This window comes from Camarhynchus parvulus, chromosome 20, assembly GCF_901933205.1.
Source record: "Camarhynchus parvulus chromosome 20, STF_HiC, whole genome shotgun sequence".
In the NCBI taxonomy this organism is placed as follows: domain Eukaryota; kingdom Metazoa; phylum Chordata; class Aves; order Passeriformes; family Thraupidae; genus Camarhynchus; species Camarhynchus parvulus.
This window is the reverse complement of record NC_044590.1, coordinates 10376447-10391620: the sequence shown is the minus strand read 5'-3', so window position 1 is coordinate 10391620 and position 15174 is coordinate 10376447. Positions and strand designations below refer to the sequence as shown.

The 15174-nt window shown below is 43.0% G+C and overlaps 2 protein-coding genes across 3 annotated transcripts in view; both read left to right on the top strand.

Moving 5' to 3' along the window:
* The first annotated feature begins 178 nt into the window (after positions 1-178).
* Positions 179-3186, top strand: LOC115912172 (protein FAM83D-B-like). Its single transcript, XM_030963582.1, has 4 exons — positions 179-754; positions 1679-1846; positions 2425-2549; positions 2796-3186. The coding sequence occupies exons 1-4, from the start codon at positions 305-307 to the stop codon at positions 3184-3186; spliced, it is 1134 nt and encodes a 377-aa protein (XP_030819442.1). The 5' UTR covers positions 179-304.
* A 3313-nt stretch (positions 3187-6499) lies between these two features.
* DHX35 (DEAH-box helicase 35) overlaps positions 6500-15174 on the top strand; it is a 29382-nt gene continuing 20707 nt past the window's right edge. For both annotated transcript variants that reach the window (XM_030963536.1, XM_030963534.1), the window contains exons 1-10: positions 6500-6560; positions 7947-8080; positions 8484-8576; positions 8723-8800; positions 10394-10498; positions 11337-11398; positions 12052-12121; positions 12723-12782; positions 14689-14801; positions 14971-15067. In XM_030963536.1, the coding sequence (XP_030819396.1) occupies positions 6521-6560; positions 7947-8080; positions 8484-8576; positions 8723-8800; positions 10394-10498; positions 11337-11398; positions 12052-12121; positions 12723-12782; positions 14689-14801; positions 14971-15067 (852 nt within the window). In that variant the 5' untranslated portion in view covers positions 6500-6520. The remainder of the gene's footprint in view (positions 6561-7946; positions 8081-8483; positions 8577-8722; positions 8801-10393; positions 10499-11336; positions 11399-12051; positions 12122-12722; positions 12783-14688; positions 14802-14970; positions 15068-15174) is intronic.

The following is a 15174-nucleotide window of genomic DNA, read 5'->3' as shown; positions in this document are numbered from 1 at the left end:
CTTTGCTTTCTGTTTATTTGGCATTTTAAATCGGGGTGACTAAGTCACTTGGTCACCGCTTGGTCCTTTCCGGCTGGGGCCATTTGCCCTCTCCAACTTTTGGAGCAGCCTTTTGATCCGGGCTGGGCAGCAGCACCAGGGCTGGGCTGATCTTCCTCCTTCGAGGTTGGCGCTTCCCTGGGCGTGGGGAAGGCTGCGGGCTGTGCCACCCGTGACTGTGCCGTGGGCGAGCGGCCGGGAGGAGCGGAGCCGGGCGGGGAAGGAGCGCTATAAAGAGCCGGGGCAGCGCCGGGGCGCTCCGGCCATGGCCAACGCGTCGCAGTGTCTGGAGGAGGGCTCGGGGCGCTGGCCGCCGCCGGCCGGGCCGTACAGCGAGGCGCAGCGGCTGGCGCTGGAGGAGCTGGTGGCGGGCGGCCCCGAGGCGCTGCGCGCTTTCCTGCGGCGGGAGCAGCTGCCGCCCTTCCTGTCGGAGCCCGAGGTGCAGGACATCGCTCGGGCCGCGCTGCCGCCCGCCGCGGGCCCGGAGCCGGCGGCCGAGCCCTCGGCCGGAGCCTCGCTGGACGCCTCGTCGCTCACCTACTTCCCCGAGCGCTCGGACCTGGAGCCGCCCGCGCTGGAACTGGGCTGGCCGGGCTTCGCCAGCGGCGCCTTCCGCGGGCTGACGCGGGTGGAGGCGCATTTCCAGCCCGGCTGCGGGGACAGCATCTACGGCTGCAAGGAGGCGGTGCGGCGCCAGATCCGCTCCGCCCGGCAGGTCAGTGAGTGAGTGAGTGAGTGAATGAGTGACTGACTGCCCGCACAGCGCCCCGCTGCCGCTGCGCGGCTTCCCGAGCACGCCTCGTCCTTCCCCGCTTACTCTTACATACTCTTACTTACATACTTTTCCGTTTATAATCACTCTGCTGTTTCGTATTGCTTTATGTCTTTTCCAGCATCTTTTGTAGTTATTTTTTAATCAGGTTCATCATTTGCCAGCTTTTTCCACTCCCACAGTGCTGAAAACCGGGCCCGGGCTCTCTGGGTGCCGCTGAGTTCTCTCGGATTTGGCACCCGGAGTGCCCATTCCCAGCTCTCTGAAAGAGCCGTTGCTTCCCCATCCTGCAGAGGATCCACGGCGAATCCTGGGGTTCAGTCCATGGGGAAGATCTGCGGGGGTAGGAGCTGGCTCTCAAGGGATGTTTTATTCAGATCTTGACTTGAAATGTGAGAATCTGAATAGTAAGGTGAAGATGAACTTGACTTTTATCTCAAACAGAGAGCTGAGATATAAAGAGCAGTCAGACACTGGTGGATTTGGGTTTTCTTACTGTTTTTTTATATTTGAAAATTTGGAAGATGAGAAAACTGTAGTATTGGAAGTAAGCTCAACTTTTTCTTTTGGAAATGCTTTTGAGACAAAAGACATCTGTTCTTTTGAAAAAAGAAAGAAAAAAAGAAAAAAAACCCTCTCCTGCTTAGGAAGAGATCAAATATGCCTAACATAGGGTAAAACCAAGAGTCTAGTTCTATCTCAGGGTGAGGAAGAATACTCTTTATCACAGAAGACTGTACCATGTTCCATAACCACCCGAAAAAAAGGCAGGGGGAGTATTTAATTTGAAACTCAAATTTCTCATATGCTATCTCCTTTGCAATGCTGTGGAAACAGCCTAATGGTTTCTTCTGAAACTCGTTTCAGATGATTGCCTTGGTTATGGATTCCTTCACAGACACTGATATCTTCACAGACCTCTTGGAAGCCTGTAGCCAACGGCAAGTTAAAGTGTATATCCTTCTAGACCAGTCTTCATTTTCCCACTTTCTAAAAATGTGCAAGGATCTGGGAGTTGACCTTGAGCAGGAAAAGGTGAGCCTTGTCATATTTATAGGGGTAGAGAACTGATCCTCTAATGACTGTAATCTTTAAGCTGTGAAGAAATTATTACACCTGCTGCCACAACTTAAAATGGGTGTTATGTAGCTCCAGCTCTATCTTGGAAGATTTAACTATTCCTACATAAGATAGTAATTAATAGAAAATCTGAAACCTTTGTAATTGGATGTTACAGCTGCTTTCTGAGCACAAATACTAATTGAAAGTTCAAGGAAATGCAGGGGGAATGTCCAGTTCTAAAGCATGACTGGAGTTGCTTGGGCTTGTCGAGACTTTGAAGGCTGAGGGAGAAGCAGGTTCTCAGGAGTCTGTGGAATTTGGATCCTGATGATTAGGTGACAGGAATTTTCACAGTCCCATTCTGCACAGTCAGTTTATGGGTTTGCCCCTAAATGTCACCTCTTTGCCTACAAAAACAAGACAAAATCCTCACTTGGTTCCCTGTGGGTGACTCTTGTGCCAGTTCATCAGGTATGGTTGTTGCTGTGTTACTCTTTTAATGCAATCACTGAACTTTTCAGTGCACCTGACTCTTGCTGTGTCATTAACAGCTGATGAGGGTTCGGATTATCACGGGGAGCACGTACTGCACCAGGTCGGGCACCAAAATCATTGGAAAAGTCCGTGAAAAGTTCATGTTGATTGATGGCATTAGAGTGACCACAGGCTCCTACAGGCAAGTGCAATTTCTTTCTCTTGATTTACATGATTTCTCTCCATGGAAAGGAAAACCAGCAGTGCTGCAGAATTGCTTTCCTGATCATATTTTATGACCAACATTTATCCTTAAAAGAGCCCACTGCTCATCAGTTGGGTTGTAAGAAGAGCATAACTAAATGTGATGAAGGAGAATTTCCAGTGAATACTTTCTTTACTGATTATTTGGAATTAACTCATCATTTTCTCACTCTTCCTTTGCTAGTTTTACGTGGACAGATGGGAAGCTGAACAGCAGTAACATTTTGATCCTGTCAGGCCCAGCAGTTACACACTTTGACCTGGAATTTCGGATTCTTCATTCACGGTCAAAGCCTATCAACCTCAAAGAGTTTTCTAGCTGCAAGAAGAACAGGGTGTGGGACCAGCTGTTCAGGATAACAGTGGCTTCCAGAGACATGACCAGGGAACACTTCCTGAGAATGGAATTTTTGTATCTGAGAGCATTTGTAGGAGAGCTGAAGAGGAAGAGGAGCTGGCTGCACGCCTCCAGGGAGGCTGTGTACACCCCAAATAACATGCTGCACACCTCTCCCCCGCTGACTAAGAGGAATGGCTCCCTGGTTATGAGGCCACACTGGATCATAGAGAGATGAACTGCATGTCCATGCAGAGCAAGCAGCAGAACCTCAGGAACCACGTCTGTCCATCCCTGCCCAGCACTGTCCTGCAGTGTGTTTGTGAGGGCAGCTGGGAAAGAAACCTCAGACTGAGAGAAAGTGAAACTGGAATTGTGGCTTTGTTTGAAGAATATATAAAGCCATTATTGACTATAAAGCCATTATTGACTTCTACAATTCTGTTAAATTTTCATTTCTCATCCTGTTCGTGCATGTTTTAAGCTGATGGGTTGGCAGTGTCATAGCTCAGTAGCTCAACCCTTTTTTTTTTTTTTTTGTTAAGAAATCTAGGTATTGGAATTCATATTGCTTGAAAGTCTGTTCCAAAATGAAAGCAGGCTCTGAAATTAGTCTTGGTCTTGTACAAACTCTCCACCAACTGGTTCATGACACAAATCAGGAATAATCCTAATCTAGAAGCCAGTAGGTCAGTACCACACTATTACCCCTCAAATGTTACATTTTCTTCATACAAAGCTATGCTGGCAGGCAGAACGAGCTAATGTGTCAGCAAACAAGGCTTTAGTGTGACTGAATTTCAAATGGCCTTTATATTAGACTGGTTGGATTGCTGGACATCATGCAATAAATGTGAGGGATAATATTCTAAAGGACCCACTATGTTTGTAGGAGAGCCAAAGACCAATTCCTTGGCATTACCAGACAGGCTTCTTGTTATCTTTGTGGCTGCTGCTGCTGTCTGGTCTAGTGGGAAAAGCTGAGTAGATCTGAAATCTGTGAAGCTGCTGCCTCTTCACAAAAGTCCTAATTTCACCAGAAATGCAGTGACACAGAAGGCAGTGACAGAACCATTTTTAAGGTCTCTTGGAAGCTCAATTTTATATTATTATTTTTTAATCCATTCATTTCTGGAGGGAAAAATATCACCCTCAAATGAATAAGCTATCCTCCCAAACAGCTGCACATTGAGGCACTGAAGTTCCAGCAGCCTGCCAATGCAGATATTCATTAGCCAAAACAAAGGTTTATAATTTCTCAATTGTTCTTGTTACTCTTCTACTGCAAAATACTCAGGTATGTGCTTGTGTGAGCATCTTGTGGGTTCTGGGCTTCAGAGGGGAAAGTTAAAACTTGGCAGAGGAATTTCAGCTAAACAGCAGCAAGGTGACATTAAACTGGACAGATGGATCTTACAGAAATGTACATTGCAAAAATGTACTGATTAATATGCAACTAATCTGGGCCCTCTTTTTTCTGCACTGACAATCATGGAAATGTAATCACTCTGGCTCTCCTAATCTGTAAATATTCAATAGTTCATAGCTTTATACGATTAACTTCCATCCAGATGTAAAGAAGTTTGAAATGTGTATTTCTTTTCTTAGCTATATTTTCCATAAAGGCAAACCCTATATAATGTTGGACTTTATGCAAAATACTGTTTGTGCAGTCTTATTTTCATAATAATTATCTGTATATATTTTTTCAAGCATAACTTCTCCACTTTGTTATTAATCTCATTACTTTAATAGGCAGCTCTTTCCATGTGGGATTTTTTCTCAACTATTACTAATATATTGATGATACAAAATACTGTGAGTTGTGTTTATTTTTGATAGTGTGGACTTAATATCAAAAGTGCATTGAAACATATACTTAGAACATTAAAGAACGTCATAATTATAACGTAATAACCTCTTTTACATGTGGTTACTCAGCATAACAAGTGACCATGGAGGTAAAGTGTTGTGAGGTACAGTTTGTGTTAATCACCATAACTGCACTGCTGGTGTGGGAAGTTATAAGAATATAAGATGTGATTAGATTTTTACTTTCCCATAAGCATGAATATATGACAGTATTACTAAACTTACTAGAAGCAGTTTGGGCTGTCTATTTTTTTTTATTTCCTTCAGCTTCTACTTAATTAACTCAAAGCCTACGTTAAGTTTAATTCAATATTAACTTCCATGGGCTCTCATGGGTTTGTTTGTGGTTTAAACAGGCCGTAAGCAGCCTGTGGTGGGGCACAGCTGCATCTATTCACTATTAGTGTGATAATTTTCTTTCTTGTCCTTCGGCTTTCTTGTCCTTTACACCTTGCCTGGTGTGAAGTCCAGCAGCTGTGGAGGCATCCTTCACTGGAGAAGGAATCAGCTCTAATTAATTAATTAATGAGCAGGGACTTTCCGGCAGTGATCTTTCGACCCTGTTAAATGCTCCCCCAGCACAGAAGGGGTTGGGATGAGATCAGCTTTGAGGTCTTTTCCAACCCAACCCCTGCCATGAGCAGGGACACATTTCACTATCCCAGATTGCTCCAAGCCCTGTTCAACCTGTCCGTGGATGCTGCCAGGGATGGAGCAGTCCCAGCTTCTGAGTGCCAGGGCCTCACCTGATGCCAGTTTGCACCTTATTCCTTTATAGTCCACTGTTCCTTGGCCAGGCACTGCCAAGCCACCCACCTGCACCACAGTTTGCTGGGCACTGGCTGTTACTAAGTGCTAACAGGAACTCCGGTGTCTCTCGGCTGCAGGTCTTTGTCTTGTGAGGGGAGAAAGGCAGAGGGAATGTGAAAAACGCCAATCGCTTGTTTTTTAAAATTTTAAAAGTTTAATAGTAATAAAATTATAAAAATAAAATTATAAAAATAGGAATACAATTGGAGTAATAATAATTTGGACACTTTGGATTAGGACAATATAAGACAATAGAAACAAAGAGTTATGGACAGTCCGGGTACCTTTTTCTGGGCAGCATAAGCTCAAAAAAGGACCCACGTTAACAGAGGATTAACCCTTAAAAGCAACAGCCTGTTGCATATTCATACACCTCATACATGATGCATAAATTCCATTCAAACACAGGATTCTGTCTGGGCAGTGTCAACTTCTTCATCATAATCCTGACTCCGTCTCAGGGCTGAGCGAGGCAGGAAGAAATTAGTTTCTCCTGATAATGGAGCAATAAATTCTCTTTCTCTGAAAGATTTAGGTGTCCTGTGGCTGCTATCTCAGTGCGAGTCCTTTCTTTAGGAAAAAAAAAGTATCCTACATAGCGTAGTTTCTATTTGAACATTTTGTTATAACCTAAAACTATATTTAACACGCTCCTTATGAGAATTAATACAGCATAACTTTCTAACACAACACATATAATATTCATTTTAATATTTGCGAAAAGCCCATCATAAAATAGGCATTTTTCACAGGAAGAAGGGCAGATCTGCCATGGGCGGGAACCTTCGGGCCCTACACGTGAGGGGAGGACCCGGGACGAGGGGGCGGTCTCCATGGCAACGCTGACCGCGTCACGTGGGCGCCGCTTCCGGCCGCCCTCTCACCCCAAGATGGCGGCGCCCGTGGGGCCGGTGAAGTTTTGGAAGCCGGGTGAGGGAATGTGGGGGTGCGGGATGTGGGGGTGCGGGGCACGGAGCCCCGCCGCGGGCTGCCCGCCGTGAGGGGTGCGGGGAATGCAGCCCTGCTGGCCGTGGTGAGGGGTGTGGTGTGGGGGACAGAGCTCCGAGCGGGCTGGCCGTGGTGAGGAGTGCGGCGCTGCCCCCCTTGCTCTTTGGGGTCGCTGGCGCGTTTACAGTGAAGGGCAGCAAGGCTGTGGAAGGATTCGAGAACGTGTCTTATGAGGAGCGGCAGCTGGGTTTGCTTTTCTCCAGAAGAGGAGGCTTAGGGGTGACCTCATCGCTCCCTACAACTCCCTGACGGGAGGCTGTGCTGAGCCGGTCCCTTCTGCCGTGTCTGCCGTCAGAGAACCGGGGAAATTGCATTAAACCGAGACACGGCATTAGCTAGTATAATTTTTCCATTAGCTATTATAATTTTTTATTTCACTGTTCGGGTGGTCAGGCATTGGAATAATTTGCCCGGGGAGGTGGTGGAGTCACCATCCGTGAGGGTTTTTAAGAGGAGTCTGAGAATGGTGCTGGGTGATGTGGTTTAGGGATTACAGTGGTGGAGCAGGGGTGATGGTTGGGCTGGAGGATGGTGAAGGTCTTTTCCAACTTTGATGACAGTGGGGGAATGGCTGTCCCCTCCCTGCCAAAGCCCAGGGGGTGTTTGTAGCTCCGGCTGGGTGCTGCCCGGTGTTGGGGTGGCAGGGGAGGGGATGGGGGGGGGTTTGTGGGGTGGGTGTGCTGCCCTTTACCGGGGTCTCCAGGGGAGGTGAAGTGTGCAGGGGGATCCCAAGGAATTCTGAGGGAGGAGCAAAATCCTGGCCATGAGTGGGAGTAACCATGGTTAACACCAGGGAGAGCAGCTCTGAAAGAAGCACTTGGAAATAATGTTGGTAATTGTTGATTTGTGGTAGAACCGCTTGGCAGCTCTGAAAAGGACTAACCTTTTAACAGTGGGAGAAGTGCAGGCAGGGGAATCCTCCAAAACAGGGGAATCCTCCTCTTTGCTCTCAGGCTTTCCTGGTTGAATCTGCAGCTGGAGATGACCCATTCTGTTACTGAGATGAGTTTTGTCTCTAGTTCCCTTGCGTGATTCCACAGTTTCAGTTGTCAGTAGCTTTGTGATAATTTGCAGCAGGAATAAATCAAGTTTCAGTTCCTGAGGTAAATTCAGAGCTGAAGAGAGGGGCATATCCCTTGTTTATTGTTAGGTAATATTTTGATTGCTTTCAGAGAAAACTCAGGGTTTTTTTTTTAATATGCTGCCACCCATGATTCCTACTTGTATGAAACATACTTATTTTGGCTGTATTGTGATGCACCAGGCAGAAGTGTGTTGTTCCAGTTAAAATTCACTCCTGTTGTGTAGGCTCAGAAGGTCCTGGTGTCAGTGTCTCGGAGGAGAGGCAGAGCCCTGCTGAGAGCAGCGCTGTCACTGTCATCTACAACCCTTATGCTTCCCTGTCCATTGAACAGCAAAGGCAAAAGCTGCCTGTTTTTAAGGTACAGGAGTTCTTTTTGATATATTAAATGTGTTGTATGATGCCTGGTTCTTGTGTTTGGTTTTGGTTGTGTTTTTTTTCTTGGTTTCTTTTTTTAAAAGAGCAGTATTAAATCACTTTGCAACATAAATAATAATTTTATGGCTTTGCTCTCTATTTGTTGGAATTTATTGTCCTGTTTGGCATCTGTAACTGACAGTTGTAAGGGCTTTGTTGATGGATGTTATTTACTGTATGCTGTACATGTCATTTATAGATTTTAAAGGACTGGTTAGCTTTTGGCAGTGAACTCCATGTAACAAGGAGTTACTGTGTATGCCAGATATGTAAATATTATAGTTTTAATTGTTTTCTTATTTTTATACAATCTGATTTTTATGTTTAAATGTCATCTTCTCTTTCAGCTAAGAAATCACATACTTTACCTAGTGGAGAACTACCAGACCCTGGTGATTATTGGAGAAACGGGATGTGGGAAATCAACGCAGATTCCACAAGTAAGTGTCTGTCTAGGTTGGTGAGATCAGGGGATTTTCCATGGAGTATTGAGCAGAACCAGGTAAAAGCACAAAGTGTGAGGAGCTAACACCTTGGTGTAAGCACAGCATGACAGTGTCTCTCTTCTCCCCACTGTTGTTTGCAGTACCTGGCAGAAGCTGGCTGGACAGCTGAAGGCAGAGTTGTTGGGGTGACACAGCCTCGTCGGGTCGCTGCAGTTTCAGTGAGTGTCCCCATCTCCCCAGTCTGCTGGCATTAGAACCTCCAGTTTATCAGCAGGCTTTGCTGAATAGCAGGAATCTGCACGAGCTCCTGAAGGAAAAGATGTTTCTGCTTGTCTTTCTCTAAGAGCTGCTGGTGTTACACACTGAATTCTACCTGATTAGTGGGTCTGGCCAAACATTCCAGCATTCCAGGACTGCAGATGTAGAAGCTTTGAAGTAAAACTGACTGATGTCAGCAGAACTGTGTGCAGAACTTAGGGCTGAGCTGTGATTGACTCAGGACTAGAACTGTGCTTGTGTGACCCTCAACTTCTTCCACAAGGTGAAACAGTGATGTAAATCTGCATTTAGTTATGCAGCCAGTGGAAGAAACAAGAGGTTGTTTACCTCTTTCTAGCAATTCATCACTAGGTCCTTAATATTTCTTGTGTTTGGTTTTTGTTGTTTTTATATGGTGTGGGATTTTTTGGTTTCCCCTTGTAAAAATGTCAGGCAAAAGGAGAAACAGTTTTATTGTGAGAAATTTTTGCATATGCATATTTTGAGTTGGAGAGCATAACATCATCTGGATGTGCTGTGAGAGGGAAAAGGAGATGCTGAGGGCAATGACTTCTCACTGTTAGCAAGGTGCACAGAAAGCACCCACTGCTCCTTTGTCTTCACAACTGCTGCCAGACTCTGATGTGGGTGAAGTTTCTGCTGCAGCATTCTTTTTTTACAGAGAGCTGAGGTGCCATTTTATAAGCCTCATTTTTCCTGTTCTCTATAATATAGTAAATGGTAGCTGCAGCACACCAGCATTTACCTCAGTAGATGGTGTAGAATCCAGGATTCCCTGACTAGATCCAGCCTGGTTAAGGGGACAGTCTCTAGCAGTGCTCTGCATGCTGTGCTTTGGGCAGTCTGCCTGCAGTGTCCTCCCTTTTCTCCTTCATAGGGCATCCAGCTGACAGAGCATAAGTTCTACAGGAGATGTTGTGAGTGCTGCAATGATTTCTCACAGCAAACTCTCTTCTCTTTTCCCTTTCATGTCTCAATGCGTCATTTTTAAGCCTAAAATAGAAAGATTATTCCATTCAGGCTTAGTACATGGACACAGCAGGGTTTTTCTTTGAGACTGTTGTTGCAGCCTGCCTGGACTGTGGCTGTTACTGGAGATGAGAAATATAACTGATGGTTTATTGCTTTGTCCTGAACTGAAAATGATATTTTATTTTAATAGGTGACTTATCTGCTCTCGCATCTAGAGCATGGGGGTTGTTAGAAATAAAGATAGGTAGTTGCAAAGATATAAAGCATAATTTAGAAATTCCTGCACTTCTGCTTGCATTACCCAGACTGACAATTATCCTGAATTCTTGGGGTGAAAGTGATGGGATGATAAGATTCCAACTGAAATCATGAACTCACTGCCTGTAGGTATGGGCTAGAGTGTCACTCAAATGACTGACACTTACTTGTGGCTGGAATTCTACAGGGACTAATTCATGTGTTGTGGAGTTTTATTGTCTTTATATGTCTTTGTAGTTTGTAATGACACAAGGCTGGAGGATGCTGGGCTGTTTGTTGCTCATGAGGATCTCTTTTCTCAGGTTGCAGGCCGAGTTGCTGATGAAAGAGGAGCAGTGCTGGGACATGAGGTTGGATATTGCATCCGCTTTGATGACTGCACAGACCCACAGGCTACAAGAATTAAGGTGAAACACCAACAGTGTGTGGTTACTCTAAAGGGATTAGATGAAACTCTTCAAGTTCTTTTGCAAAATTAATGAGAACCTTGTGATGCCCACTCAAGAGAATAGGTAACATTTTGGTTTCCCAAGTGGGTACCCCAAAATTGTGCTTGAAATGGCTGTGGCAATCCAAACCTTAATAAAAGGAGTATCTGTTCTATTCTGGTAGTCTGACAAGCACCATTTTAAATGTAGAAGACAATTTCAGGGTATGGCCAGCTGTTGGTACAGCACTGGTGTGACCTGTGTGTCACTCAAAGTCATAGGGAAAGGCTGCAGTGAATCACAGATTAAAAGTATCCTCGTCTAACAATAGATTTTGATTAAAAGCACAGATAAAAACCAAGATGAGTAGGCTGAGAGATAATTTGGTGGATTAAATAGCAACTTTGCAGCTGTTTTTCAGTTCTGTGAGCAATGTTAGTGTTGCTTGTGTTCTGCAGAAGAGGATTTGCTTAGCAGTGATGATGGATGAGACAATTTACTTTGTGATTTTTTTTTCAGAGGCTGATGTTCCTTTTACAGTGAAAGAAATGGAGATATTTGTTCATTAAATAGAGCCAAATTTAATTTTTTTAAGTGTGATTATTCATTTAGAGTTGGAAATTTGGAGGGTTTTACCATCAGTTTTTACTTAGTTCAAGACCATAGTTTCAATCACAGTCTAATTTGATAGATCATTAGAAGATTAAAGGCCAGGAAACACTCAGGCAAAAGCCTACAAAAGCATCTATAAAAATCACAGTTAGTGGAGACTATATAACAAGAATTTTTTTTTTTTTTTTTTTTCATTTACTTCTAGTTTCTAACTGATGGTATGCTGGTGAGGGAAATGATGGCTGATCCTTTGTTAACAAGATACAGGTAAGAAAACATAGAAGGAGTGCTTTCTGAAGTGCAAGTTGGTAAAAACCTACTTTTTCCAAGCTATTATGATAGCAGTTTTTATAAATTATTAGTGGCTATTAAAAATTAAATACCAAAAATGTGAAAATTATTGTAAAACTCTGACTTCTTTATGTTATAAAAATGACATTGTTTTTTAGCAACAGCATATTGTTGTTAGTTGATCATTGCAACACCAAAACCAACAGGATTTGATCCTGTAGTTTTGAGATGAAAGCTAAAGGAGCCTTATGGAGTCTGAATTGTTTCATTTCCTAATTTTAGATTATTTTTTCTTCCTGATGCTAATAAAACAAGCCAACAACAAACAGGCTTTTCTGATATCCTGGAAACCTATGCTCAATGGAAACATAGACTTGTTTTCTTCTACTCCTTTCCTAAAACTAGCCTGATTAGAGAGCAGTGTGTATGTCCCATGTGATGTCAGGTGCATTTTTCTCCCTGCTTCACTTCTGCAAGTTTTTTGAGCTTCCCCAGTTCTGTGAGTGGCTGTGAACAGTAATTGTCCAGCAGCAGATTTCAAATAGTGGTGTTTCTACAAGACAGGGAGACACTGATTCTAGTGTCAGTCAAGTAATTTCTGAAACCTTATCTTTCTACTTTTTTCACAGTGTCCTCATGCTGGATGAAGCTCATGAAAGGACTCTTTATACAGACATTGCCATTGGCTTACTAAAAAAGGTAATTCTTTTTTAATTCACTGTAAATCTGTAATTTTAATTTGGTGTTTTAATTTCCATCCTTTTCATTCAACCTCTGATCCTGATGGCTGGTAATTGAGGGAGTGTGATTGCTGCTTCCTCATTTAGGGAATGTGATTGCTGCTTCCTCATTTATCCTGCAGCCTATTGTACATACCCAGCTATTTACTTTGGTCATCTGACATTGAGGATCCTCTGTTTCTTTCCCCTGATGGTGAAATGTCTCCTTAGCTGATAGTTCCAAAAATACACTGTTGATTCTGCTGCTGCTGATCATGTGAAGTGATCTGATTGGGGCTTGTTGCTGCCTTTCAGCCTATTAAAGATCTGACTCCCACCAGAAGTCAAGAGTAAATTAAAATAACTGACTGAATGCCCTTAAAATAAATACATAAAACTCCAAACAGTCATCGAGTTCTTAGCCCTGTGGGGTGATATGACTGCTTCATTCATCACCTGTCTTGTAGTTTAAAGGAGTTTTACAGAGAGGTTTCTGGTAATCTGGATTCTCTAAATCTTGGTTCTAGTCTTGTATTTCAGAAAGCAGTTTTAACTCTGGCTGTTGTTGGTCTCTCTCCCAGGTTCAGAAGAAGCGTGGGGATCTTCGCTTGATTGTGGCTTCAGCCACCTTGGATGCAGAGGTACAGCTCAGAGATTTGGTTTGAAATGAGGTGACATTAGGTGACAGCTCCACTGCTATTCATGTACAGCTTATCCTCTGTGCTGCTTGAGTGGTTGCAGGAAAAAGTCTGCTGTAGTTCAGTTGCTCTGTTTGGCTTTCATGTTCTATTAGCAAATTGTTTTGGATGTGAATTTAAATGTGAATCGGCTTTTTATATATTGATATCTTTTTTCCTACTATTTGTATTCTTTATAAAAATATGTTCTCTTGGCTTAATTTATTAAGGGACATTTGGCTCAGTTTTGCTGACAGAAATAACCTGAGGCAACTATAGACAAGTTAAAATAAGTGATAAATTAATAGATTTAATTTCAGTGAGATCTTACAAGATCCCTGATTCACTCGTGGCCTGTGGACACTTATGTAAACTTAGTAAAAACATCCTGAATTTAATTTTGAGTAGGAAGAGAAGAGAAACTCTCTTAGAGCTGAGCAGTGTTTCACCCAGCCCTGTGTTCTGCTTGTAGCAGCAGCAACAGGAGGTGCTGTTTAGGGAGAGCACGTGAGGCTGTGCACCTGCTGTGGGTCTGTTCAGTCTGAGCTGCCTCAGCAGCTGCAGTAGTTGTAGTACAGATATTAGTCAGCACCTTCTTGCTGTTTCCCTCTACAATGTGTTTATGGACCTGCTGTTTGCTCATTTGTCTTTGAATCTGCAAGTCTCCAGGACACCATGAGTAATTTTCAGGAGTTTGCCACCTGCTGTATAATGAAGTACTTGGTCTAATTCTTTCAAACCTGTTAGTTTCATCAGGGATCTCCCAGTTCTTGTACTGGGGATTTGTGTTTAAAAAAAAACACCCCCAAAACCAGTTTTACATTTAATTTGTCACCTTTGATTCTGTAAACCCCAGCTGTGTCTTCTCAACCTTGTTCTCCCCAAGCAGAGCCATTTCAGTCTCTCCTCATACGGCAGCTATTCCATCTCCTATATCATGTTCATTCCTCTTCTGCCCTTTTCCTAACTGCTCTGTCCTTAATAAGGTGTGGTGGTGAGAGCTTGCATGTGGCACTGAAGATGTGGGCACGCAGAGATTTCATTTAATGACAAATACCATATGCCATGAATGTTGGTAGTGTGCTGTGCTTTGGTAGTGTTTGCCCTGCTGTATATTCTGTACATTACAATGCAAAATTTAACTGCCAGAAACCACATTTCAAATAGCTGACAGTTAATCTGAGTTAATACAAGCAAAATGATTGGTGTGACTGTATAAATATTTTTTTAATACAGAGAGTTGATGGTTATCTCTACAATGCTCATAAAAGTTGAGATGAATTATATGGGTTCTTAAGTTCCATCTTTTGCTGTTATTTATTGAAAATGCTTCATGACAATAGATCTAAATTTATGAAGGTGTCTCACAATGCATAAATCAAAAACTTTCATAAATCATGCCTAACTCTGCTTTTACAAAATGAGATCTTGGTGTTCAGTAAAGGCTGTAAAATTTACTAACTCACCCAAAAATAGATGAGAATATGCAGGCCCTACCCAAACCTTTTTGCACCAATTATTTCTAAGTTCTTCTCAGCTTTGACTTTGCTAATTTGATAGATTTAACTTCCAGTTACAAGTTTTGTTATCTTCTTTTTCCAACTGTAGCAGCTGATATAATTAATTTTATTTCCCTTTCCAATTTTTACTTCTCAAAGTAATAAACATGCAACACTATTTGTGCTAAATGCCTGAATCCCAGACAGAATAGAAGGCAACAAAATCAAACTTGGACATTTTTTAATTGACACTCTCATGTTGATGAAGTAAACATTCAAGTAGTAGTAATTTAATTTCTTTGTGTCTTTAGGTTTTTCTCTCCATTCCTTGAAATGTCAAACTGAAAGTGTTTGTTTTTATTTTAATGTAGAAATTCAGGGATTTCTTCAATCAAAATGATACCGGTGACCCCAGCAAAGACACCAGTGTGATCCTCACTGTTGAGGGGAGGACGTTTCCAGTGGACATCTTTTACCTACAGAGGTGTGTTCCTGTCTGGTCTTGGCAGTAGTGGGACTGTGCAACTGTCCCACTATCATTTTGTCTAAGTTAGAGCTCTGGTGTCCCAAAGTTGCTCTGTTTGTCCCTGCTGGAGGGGAGCAGTCTGAACCTATTTTTCTGCTCATGTCTCTGCTGTTTTCTCTCCCCATAGCCCTGTTCCTGACTATATAAAATCAACTGTGGAAACTACAATGAAAATTCACCAGATGGAGAATGATGGTGATATATTGGCATTTTTAACTGGCCAGGTATAGATATAAGCAATTTTTTTTCTTTTATTTACAGTGCTGTATTGTGAGCTTTGCAAAGCTGCCTCAGTCTCCTGAGGCTTTCCTTAGTTGTGCTTACTTTATTC